The sequence below is a fragment of the Pan troglodytes genome, chromosome 9 (assembly GCF_028858775.2).
Source record: "Pan troglodytes isolate AG18354 chromosome 9, NHGRI_mPanTro3-v2.0_pri, whole genome shotgun sequence".
Taxonomy (NCBI): domain Eukaryota; kingdom Metazoa; phylum Chordata; class Mammalia; order Primates; family Hominidae; genus Pan; species Pan troglodytes.
Window position 1 is genome coordinate 126,156,792 of NC_072407.2, and position 12,172 is coordinate 126,168,963.

The 12,172-nt window shown below is 35.8% G+C and overlaps 1 protein-coding gene across 1 annotated transcript; it reads left to right on the top strand.

The window, feature by feature from the left end:
- The first annotated feature begins 7,651 nt into the window (after positions 1–7,651).
- LOC466824 (putative olfactory receptor 8G2) lies at positions 7,652–8,658 on the top strand. The gene is given in 2 exon segments (XM_024347520.3): positions 7,652–7,889; positions 7,892–8,658. Coding segments are annotated over 2 exon segments (972 nt in total). The 5' UTR covers positions 7,652–7,684.
- Positions 8,659–12,172: the final 3,514 nt, after the last annotated feature.

Genomic DNA, 12,172 nt, shown 5'->3' on the forward strand with positions numbered 1-12,172 from the left:
TATTACTTTTCTGCTTCTGGGCATTTAACATCCTGTAACTGTGAATATCCATGATATTCTAATTACTCGATTGCCTGTGTCTCTCCCCAATTTAAATTACCTACTCGCTATTGTCAGATCAATATTTTTGATGCTGTTCCGTGTTATTCAACTAATATAACAAGTTTCAGTGTTCACTATAATTTCCTAATATAGGAACAACTAGTACAATATGTCTTTATCATTCTTACATTTCATTATCCATTCATTCAATGCAGTAAGAGATTTGTTCGCAAGGACCCATTGCATTTATTATTTCACTTAATTTTCATCATTTATATAAAGTAAGGGAAAATGGCTACAACTATAACTCTTGTCTTAGGCATGATTCCCAGTCTAACACTCTGTCCAACAGACTGTCATATATACCAATAGGCTAAAAGAGGACAAACCAAAAAGCACTGTTGGGTAGACACTTGAATCAATATGGCTTGAGCTCATACACAAAATATAGACTACTTAAAAGGCAGTAGCTTTATCAAGGAAGAGGGAAAAAGCATGTCATATTCAGGGTACTATAATCAAGGCACAAAGATAGAAGAGTAAGCAGAAGTAGTTCATGAACCACCCTGGGTCACTGTAAGACACCACTCCTTATTTTTTTTAATTTCAAGTTTCAATTTTTGTGGATACATAATAGGTGTATATATTTATGGGTTGCATGAGATATTTTGAAACAAGCTTGCAATACATAATAATCACAGCAGAGTAAATGGATTATCTATCACCTCAAGCATTTATCCTTTGTGTTATAATCCAATTATACCCTTTTAGTTATTTTTAAATATACAATTAAATTATTTTTGACTGTGGTAACCCTATTGTGCTAGCAAATACCAAGTCTTTTCCATTCTTTCTATTATGTGTACCCACTAACCCTCCCCATTTTCCCAACCCTGCCCCCGCATCTGACCCCACCTACTACCCTTCACAGCCTCTGGTAACCATTCTTCTACTCTCTATCTCCATGAGTTCAATTGTTTTAACTTTTAGCTCCCTTGTTGAGAACATGTGAAATTTCTCTGTCTGTGCCTGGCTTATTTCACTTAACATAATGACCTCCAGTTTCATCCATGTTGTTGCAAATGACAAAATCTTATTCTTTTTTATGGTTGAATAGTACTTCGTTGTGTATATGTACCACATTTTCTTTATCCATTTGTCTGCTAATGGACACGTAGGTTGCTTCCAAATCTTGGCTATTGTGAATCGTGCTGCAGTAAACATAGAAGTGCAGATGTCTCTTCAACATACTGATTTCCTTTCTTTGGGGTGTATACTACGAGTGGGATTGCTGGATTGTAAGGTAGCTCTATTTTCAGTGTTTTGAGGAACCTCCAAACTATTCTGCCTAAAGATTGTGCTAATTTACATTCCCACCAACAGTGTACGAGGGTATCCTTTTCTCTACATCCTCATCAGCATTTGTTAAGCCTGTTTTTTGGATAAAAGCCATTTTAACTGGGGTGAGATGATATCTCATTATAGTTTTGATTGGTGTTTCTCTGATGATCAGTGATGTTGAGCATCTTTTCATATGCCTGTTTGCCATTTGTATATCTTCTTGTGAGAAATGTCTGTTCAAATCTTTTGCCCATTTTTAGTTGGATTATGAGATTTTTTTCCTATAGAGTTGTTTGAGCTCCTTATACACTCTAGTTATTAATCCACTATCAGATGAGTAGTTCGCAAATATTTTCTCCCATTCTGTGGATTTTCTCTTCACTTTGTTGATTGTCTTCTGCTGTGAAGAAGCTTTTTAACTTGATGTGATTCCATTTGTCCATTTTTGCTTTGGCCTGTGCTTGTGGGTATTACTCAAGAAATCTTTTCCCCCTTCAGTGTCCTGGAAAGTTTCTCCAATGTAGTCTTGTAGTAGCTTCCTAGTTTGAGGTCTTAGATTTAAGCATTTAATCCATTTTAATTTGATTTTTGCATATGGTAAAACATAGGGGTCAAGTTTCATTTGTCTGCATGTGGTTATTTAGTTTTCCCAGCACCATTTCCTGAAAAGAATGTCCTTTAGTTCCAATGTATCTTCTTGTCACCTTTGTAGAAAATGAGTTCACTACAGATGTACAAATTTATTTCAGGTCTATATGAATGTTTTATTCCAATACCATGTTTAAATCAGTCTCTCAGTGATTCTCATTATTGTATAATTAGTTATGAAAAGGCCTATTGATAGCATTCCCATTTATCATCTCAACCAAGCTTCAACTGTTTCTCACTCCTATTATTTATCATGTTGATGTAATAGTCATAGTCTGCTCTCCTGTGAAGTGGTGATCCAAATACATCATAATTTGTTATAGACAGCTCAGAATCCTGCAGGCATTGTAATTCTAAAGCTAAATAGAAGCTCTCTGATACATGATATGAAAGAACTTGCTGCACTCTGAAAAAATTTTTGTGGGAAGGATTTAATACGAGATATCATGGAACACCTCAATTCTCAGAGTGGTCCATGCACCAGCAGCATTGGCAAAACTTGACAGATGCTTAAAAGTGCAAATCTGAAGCTATGTATCAAACTTACCAAATCAGAATCTGCATTTGAAGAGGATCCCCAGTGTGATAAGCTTTTAAGAAATACCGGTATCTGACTTCAGATCCCAAGATTTTGATTTAAGTGATATGGGGAGGACATCTAATATTGTATTTTAAAAATCCCTTGGTTTTAAATATGCAGTAATAATTGAGAAAGATGAATATAGTCCAATCATCGACTTCTTTAAATAGAATTGAACCTAATGTATTTGTCTCTACTTTGATATGAGTGTCCAAATTTACCTTGATTTATTCTGTGAAGACTGCATCCAATTATTCCTATGTTAGAGAAAAACAGGAAAAATATATAAGAAATAAGAAGGAACATGGAACATAGGAAGCTAAAAATAAAATATCTAAATATTCGAATTAATGCAGGAAAAATATTATTAAGGGATCTTAAAAAAGTTAAGTACTATATCAATATTATGAATTCCTACCCCATATCTCTTAAAATCCAAGTATATATAGATTTTACTTTTGAATCAAGTATATTACCTGTTTATACATAAAATAAATTGAACATTTTTGCACAAGGAAATAAGTGGCTTAATTGGTTATTTAGTATTATCTAGTTCTATTAGCAGTAAGATAGCTTGTCAGGATATGCCTGGTGCTCTGAAACCTGCTCATTATAGTATAGGCTGTGAACCAATAGCACTGGCTATAAGAAATGAAGAATCTCAGACCCCACTCAGACCTGCTGGATCAGTGTCTATATGTTAACAAAATGCTCAGGTAATCCCTGCACACAAAACTTTATCACTAATTGATAAGTTTAGGATTGGCAGATAATCTCACTTGAGGAAAAAAAAAAAGGCCACTAGAGAGTCAACTGTAATTGCTTCTTTTCTCAAGAGCTAGCTTCCCTGAGAAATGGAAATCTCTGTGGAATATTTGTTCCATGTTATTTGGTACCTGATGTGTTTAAACCAAGGACATAGCTTTATAGCACAGCCATCAGAACCACTCAGGCGACTGTCAAAGGCAAGAATATTTGCTTCTCTGGTGCTGCAGAAAAAAATGAAAGGTTACAATTGTGGATGCTGATTTGTGATGTAGACCAGCTTCTGAGGCCAGACTGAGGGATGTGCCCTGCCCTCTTTCTCAGCACAAAAGATAGTAGAAACACCCAACACCAGCATTAGTGCCATTCTTTTCCAAATCAAAGAGAGTAAGTTGCAGGTAAAATTTGGCATTGCATTTCTCAAGCAGAGGTAAGGTGACTGCGGTCATCTCACACTTGTGATTTAAAACTATTAGGCCCGAAGTAATTGTTGTCAAAATTCAAAGATCCCTCTAAAAACATTAATTCATTCTTTCATTCACTCATAAAATATTTTTAAGCACCTTTGATGTGTCAGACGCTGGTTACTTGGGTTAAAGAAGAGGAGAAATTTAAGTTAGTCTTACATCTGTCTTATAGTTTAGCTCACAGTGTACAATTGCATTGTGTTGGAAATAATAGGTTGCTTTCTAAGCTTGTGTTAGGAAGGTCAATCTATTCCAATGAGTTGCAGATGTCTTCCTGATGGTGTAATTTTTAAATGAGACTTGGAAGAAATACAATTTCACCAGGCAATTGAGGGATAGGATTTAGTAAGACTATTTCATCTGAAAGGAAGCACAAATAAACGTTCAGATAGCTGAGAGAATATGACATATTCCAGAAACGGAAAGGAACCAAATGTGAACTAGGTCTGGAGAATTGCAAGAGGTAGCATAGACAGTCATACTTTATTCCTTTTTTTTATTTTTGAGACTGAGTCTCACTCTGTCACCCAGGCTGGAGTGCAGTGGCGCTATCTCGGCTCACTGCAATCTCCACCTCCCGGGTTCAAGCGATTCTCTTGCCTCAGCCAGTTCAACAACTGAGATTACAGGCGTGCACCACCACACTCAGCTACTGTTTTGTATTTTTAGTAGTGAGGGGTTTCACTATGTTGGCTAGGCTGGTCTTAAACTCCTGGCCTTAAGTGATCCACCTGCCTCGGCCTCCCAAAGTGCTGGGATTACAGGCATGAGCCACCACGCCTGGCAGCTATATGTGCTTTTTAGGCAGCTCCAAGAACTTACTGCCTATGCCTAGTTTGCTAAGAGGCTTTTTATTTATTATTACTTTTGGATATTTTCTATGTGCTTTTTCTATATTTTAGAAGAAAATCTGTAAGATTGGTGTTATTACATTCTTAAATGTGAAGAACAGTGAAAATGTCTGGGAAAATATTGTGCCTTGCTTTATGAACCAGCATATAAATAATTCTGTAAAGGTTCCATGTGACCTTAAAAAGAATATGTGTCATTAGTTGTTGCATGCCGTAAGATCGTGTGTGTGTGTATGTGTATACAGCTATACATACATATGATTATCTTCAAATTTATGACTCTCATTCATACCTCCTTTATCTTTGCCGATTCTTTATTAGGGTTTTTATTTTGAAAATAATTTTATTAATTTATTTTATTATATTTAATACTTTATAAGAGTATATCAAAATGTAATTTTATCTAGATTACATTAAGGATAAAAGTACCCATTTTAAGTGTAAAACTCCTAAATGAGTTTTGACAGATGCATACACTATAAACTGGTGAAATCAACACTTCCTTATTGAAACATTTTTATCATCCCTGAAGATTTCCCGTGCTCCTTTCTAGTCATTCTACAGTAGCTACTGACCTCATTTCTATCACCATAAAATTAGTTCTGCTGTTCTACAAGTTCGTATGAACGGAATTGTACAATATGTGTTCTTTTTTGTCTGGCTTTTTGCTTAACATGATGTTTTGAAGATTAATCCATATTGTTGCATATATCTGTGATTTATTCCTTGTTATTGATGAGTAGTGTTCTATTCTATGCAAATCCCGCAATTCATTTATTTATTCAATGGTTATTGAATAAATGAATGAATATTTGGGTTGTTTCCAGTTTGGAGTTGTTAGTAACAAGGCTTCCATGTATATGTTTGTACATGTCATTGTGTAGATACATGTTTACATTTCTCTTGAGTAAACCCTGAATAGCAGAATTGTTGGGTTATAATCTAAGTATATGATTAACTTTCTAAGATATTGCCAAGCAGTTTTCCGAAGTAGTTGTACGGTTTTACACCTCTCCTCACCAGCTATGTGTGAGAGCTTGAGTTATCCCATATCCTTGGCAAACTTTGGAACTGTAAGTTTTTGTTTATTTTGTTTTTTCTTTCTTTTATAATTTTTAGCCATTTCCATGTGGATGTGTAGTGGTATGTAATTTTCCTGATGAATAATGAATTTGGTATCTTTTTACGTGCTTATCAACTATTTACATATCTTCTGTCGTATATCATCTATACAAATACTTTTCTTATATTTTAATTTGGTCTATTGTCTTTGTATCATTGACATGTTGATATTATTTGTATATATTTACATAAAAGGCCATAGTCAGATATACGTATTTTTTGTGGCATACTCTTAATTTTCTTTTTTTAACTTTTATTTTAAGTTTAGAGGTATATGTGCAGGTTTGTTACATAGGTAAACTGTGTCAGGGGAGTTTGTTGTACAGATTATTTTATCACCCAGGTATTAAACCCAGTACCCATGAGTTATTTTTCCTGATCTTTTCCCTCCTCTCACCTTCCACTGGCTCTGATAGGCCCCAGTGTGTGTTGTCCCCCTCTATGTGTCCAAGTGGTCATGTGTTCAAATCATTTAGCTCCCACTTAGAAGTGAGAACATGTGGTATTTGGTTTTCTGTTCCTGTGTCGGTTTGCTAAGGATAATACATTCATGTCCCTGCAATGGACATAATCTTGTGCTTTTTTAATGGTACCTTTGGAGATGTGCTTTTAATTAGGATAAAAAAGGATTTATCAATGTTATGTGGCTAATTCATGTGTGCATATATGTCCTAAGGAATCTAATTGGATTACTCCACTATATTGAAATTTTCCTCTAGTGTTTTTTCCTAAAGTTTAATAGTTTATTGTTTATGCTTAAATTTAAGATTTATTTCAATATTCTGGTTTGCATGGGTGTGAGATAGAAGATTTTAGATTTTCTGTTTCTACTTTATTTAAAATTCAAGTATGACTTATTTGGAATTTTACATTAATGTATCAAATGACAAAATCTTTTGTTTAGTGCATAACAGAGGCTACATTTATATATTTCCTAATTTTATAACTCCATCTTTGGCACACTCCTAATTAAAGAAAGAGGAAAGAGATTAATGAAAATGTGTGAACATCATGTTTACTATTTTTGTATTTTGAAGTATATAAATATCCCTCATTTTCCAATTGATGGATGGTGGAACAACAACAAAAACAATTATTGTTGTCATTTTCAGAGTGCTAAATATCTGCTAATTAGATGATGATGTTAATTTAATTGTCCACACTTATCAACTGGTAAATGAGAGGATCAGAATATGAACACAGGCACTTTGATATTAAGGATTTTTTATTTAGCTGCTACTCCCACTGTTTTCCTCCAACAAAGGCAGAGGTGTAATATTTGGTCCAAGAGCCATAACACTGCTGCAGTGGGACAATTCTACTGGTAGATCTGTATCATGAATCTTGTTGGTGCCATTTCATTTTAATAATAATATTGAAAATCTGATAATTTTTAATAGAAACCTAAATTGCCTGATTATCATTAAAATCCTCCAAAGATGTAGCCATAATGCACCTCTGTTACCCTTGGCAGAACTTCTCTGCTCGTTAATAAAGGACACCGTACTGAATGCAGGTCTGCTCTCTCCCAGTGGCAGCTCAGCCAGCTTCCATCATTTTCATTAGCCCTTGTAAGTTTTTAAGTGTGCGAAAAACAGCTCAGAAAAGTTGACTTGAAATCTTTGGAATGTTCAACCCAGAGAGTAGCAATTAAAATTCTTAAATGATAATAATTATTGCTGAAATATTTTATATAAAAAACTATTTGATATTAAGCTATAAAATATTTAATTAATAAAAATATTACTTAGCTAATTTACCCAGAGTTAAATTATTATATATAAACCAAAGGTCATATAAATCATGAATCCTCAGCATGGGATACCCTCCTCCAAAAGTAGAATAGCAACTCAATCCCTACAAACACCATGGTTTTTCTTTCCTCCGTAGAAACTGACCAAAGGAAAATGTCAGCAGGAAACCATTCCTCAGTGATTGAGTTCATTCTGGCTGGGCTCTCAGAACAGCCAGAGCTCCAGCTGCGCCTCTTCCTCCTGTTCTTAGGAATCTATGTGGTCACCGTGGTGGGTAACTTGAGCATGATCACACTGATTGGGCTCAGTTCTCACCTGCATACCCCATGTACTATTTCCTCAGTGGTCTGTCCTTCATTGATCTCTGCCATTCCACTATCATTACCCCCAAAATGCTGGTGAACTTTGTGACAGAGAAGAACATCATCTCCTACCCTGAATGCATGACTCAGCTTTACTTCTTCCTCATTTTTGCTATTGCAGAGTGTCACATATTGGCTGCAATGGCATATGACCACTATGTTGCCATCTGCAGCCCCTTGCTGTACAATGTCATCGTGTCCTATCACCACTGCTTCTGGCTCACAGTGGGAGTTTACATTTTAGGCATCCTTGGATCTACAATTCACACCGGCTTTATGTTGAGACTCTTTTTGTGCAAGACTAATGTGATTAACCATTATTTTTGTGATCTCTTCCCTCTCTTGGGGCTCTCCTGCTCCAGCACCTACATCAGTGAATTGCTGGTTCTGGTCTTGAGTGCATTTAACATCCTGACGCCTGCCTTAACCATCCTTGCTTCTTACATCTTTATAATTGCCAGCATCCTCCGCATTAGCTCCACTGAGGGCAGGTCCAAAGCCTTCAGCACTTGCAGCTCCCACATCTTGGCTGTTGCTGTTTTCTTTGGATCTGCAGCATTCATGTACCTGCAGCCATCATCTGTCAGCTCTATGGACCAGGGGAAAGTGTCCTCTGTGTTTTACACTACTGTTGTGCCCATGCTGAACCCCCTAATTTATAGCCTAAGAAATAAGGACGTCAAATTTGCCCTGAAGAAAAATCTGGACAGCAAAACATGTTCATGAATCCAATTATTGCCAAGTTGTCATATCAAAACAGGCCTTCAGTTTGATTAGATATGTAATATGTTAGATTTATTGTTCAAATTTTTCAAAATATAGTGATGCTCTTTTATGTAACACACCTCCAAAATATTCCTTCAGTCTATTTCCATTGAACTTATATTCCAATGAGTATGTGTGGAGAAATACTAAAAATAAAATCAAAACTCTTGAGGTTTAAAGAAGCCATATTTTTATTATTTCATTAATAAAAATAACAATGCGCACAACAATGATAATCACAATAAGATGATAATGAAGATGCTAGTAGTGGCATATATCATTCATATGTGATGAAATAGCAAGCACTGTGTCCTAACATTTAAGTGGATAATTTTATTTAATATTTACAGTATTCCTTCAGGGGAAGCTGTAGTATTATTTCCCAATAAGTAAATAAGGCTTATTTTTTGAGTGAATGCTCAGAGCCCCAAACCTAAGAAGTCATTGAGAGTAGAAAGTTTGGCTTAAGGACTTGTGAATACTATTCAAAGTGATACTTGGTCCAGCTACTTGTGGATAGGTGTAAGGACTCCTGAGAAATCCCTTCCAAACATCAAGCTTCCCCAGTTCCCAACATGACTGCATCGCTGTCCTCTGGATAGCTCCAGGATAATTTACTTTTGTTTCATTTGCTATAATAAACATAATCAAAGTCTTCCAAATTTGTATTGATCAATGAAAAATAGATCAAAACCAGAAAATTATTATAGTTTTATTATAGACATACACTATAGATATTTATAATATTATTATACTTGATAGCAACAATTTTGTATAAAAACAACCCACACAATATTGCCTCATCTTTATGTCAGTAATGCTTTGGCTGTTTATGAGGCAACTCATGACAGCCGTAAATTCTTCTAAGTTGCATTGTTTCCATGTGGTTCATACTCTTTTGCCTTATAATTTACAAACCGTTGTCATTTTATATCAATTTTCTTTTAAAAAGTCTTCTTGGCCCCCAGGTTATTATCTTTCTGCTTCTCAGAATTTAACATCTTGTAAGTGTGAATTTCCATGATACTCTAAATAATTGCCTTGTCTCTCTCCCCAGTTCAATCTTTCCTACTCATTGTTGGCAGGTCAATAGTCTTTGGATGCTGTTTTGCATTATTCAGCTGATATAAGAAGTTTCAATGTTCACTATATAGTTTCTAAGTATAGGACAAACCTATATATTTTTATCTCCCTTGTATTCCGTTATTCATTGCAATCAGACATTCATTCTCAGAGTTCCTCTCACATTATTTCCCTCAATTTTCATCATTTATATAATGTAAGAGAAGTTGGCCACAATTACAACTCTTGTCTTAGGCATGATTCTGAGTCCAGTGCTCTGTCCAACACATTGTCATATATGCAAATAAGTGAAATGGGGACCAACAAAAAGCGTGCTGTTGCATAGACCTTTGAATCACTGGGGCTTGAGCTCATATAGAAAATACAGACTAATTAAAAGGTGGCAGTCTCATTAAGGAAATGGCAGAAGCTTGTGCAGCCCCAGAAGGGATGTCGTATTCAGGGTAATACAATCATGCTACAAGGATAGAAGAGTAGGCAGAAACAGTTCATGAACCAACCCTGATCATTATAAGACATCACTCCTCATTTTAGTGTGGGGAACTGCTAGAAGTTTTTAAGCAGGAAAGTGAACACAATTAGTTTTGCATGCTAATAATGTCACGTATGTCAATATGGAAGACAGATGGACGTGAATGAAGAACTTATGCTACTGAGGAAATGCCAAACGTAATTGCGTCTTTTCTCAAAAACTTGTTTCTCTGAGAAATTGAAATCTTGAGAGTATTTGTCTCTATGTTGTCATATCTAAATCTAAGATATATCTTTATAGCACATCCATCAGACCATCATAACTGTCAAAGGTGAGGATATTTGCTACCCTGATGCTGGAGAAACCTAACTTGAAAAGTTACAATTGTGGAGGCTGACCTGTGATGCAGACCAGCTTCAAATGTGGTTCTGAGACTAGACAAAGGGTTGTGCCCTGCCCTCTCAGCATTAAAGATAGCAGAATACTGAGTACCTACAACTCTCAACACCAACACTAGTGTAATTCTTCTCCAAATTGAAGAGAATAAGTTATGAGTAAAATTTGGCATTGCAGTTTTCAAGCAGAGGAAAGGTAACTGTGTTCTGCTCACACTTGTGATTTGAGACTATTAGGTCTGGAGGTAATTGCTGTAAAAATCCAGTTAAACATCCTGCTTTATACATTCATTCATTCATAAAATATTTTAAAGTGCCTTTGATGTTCCAGACACTGTACTCTTACTTTGGATAAAGAGGAAGATAAGTTTGAGTTGGTCTATCTTCTGGCTTATAGTACAGCTCACAGTCTCAAGTTGTACTGTTAGAAATTATAGGTGGTGTAGCCTAGGCGACATGGCAAAACTGTATCTCTACAAAAAAAAAAAAAAAGAAAAGAAAAAAAGTAACGGGACATGGTGGTGCACATCTGTAGTCCCAGCTACTCAGGAAGTTGAGGTGGAAGGGTAGATTTAGCCAGGTTCAACCAGGGCGAGGCTGCAATGAAGCATGATCACACCACTGCCCTGCTCTAACCTGGGCAACTGAGTGAGACCATGTCTGAAAGAAAGAAAGAAAGAAAGAAAGGGGGAGGGGGAGGGGGAGAGGGAGAGGAGGGGAGGGGAGGAGGGGAGGGGAGGGGAGGAGAGGAGAGGAGAGGAGAGGAAAGGAAAAATAAATTATAGGTGGTATAGGTGGCTTTTTCTGAGCTTGTATTCAGAAGGTCTAATCTATCCCAACAAATTGGAAATGTTTTTCCGATGGTGTAATTTTTAAATGCCACTTAGAAGAAATAAAATTTCACCAGGCAATTGAGGGATAGGATTTAATAAGACTATTTAACCTGAAAGAAAGCATAAATAAAAATTCAGATTTCTAAGATAATATGGCATATTCCAGAAACTGGAAGGAACCAGATGTGAACTAGGTCTGGAGAATAGAAAGAGGTAGTAGGTATATTCATTCTTTATCTTAAAAACAGTGAAGAAGATCCTTTTTTTAGTGTCCCCAAAAGTAGATTTTCCTCTGTTTTATAGTTGAGTGTATTGTATGATTTAGGAAAAGTACCTAGTTCCATTTTTAAGAACTCAAATTGTTAGAACCTTTCCCTCATATCTAGTAAAAGATACAGCCTTCAATGTTCCAAACACCGCACATGAAAGAAGTTTTCTTCCCTTTTGATTCCCTTTTGATATAAGACGACGCATGCTAATTATCCTATTACCTTTGAATATTTCCAAGTTATTCACAGCTTCTGTGTCCCTTTCATTTTGTCTATGTCCCTCCTTACAAAGGACATTAATAACAAAAACAAAACTTTAAATATAATGTAAGTGTAGCAGAGTGCCTCCCAGCTTCATTGCACACATAGAAAATGGTAATATTTCTGTGGCACAAGAACTTAGCACAGCTATGTTCCACTCAC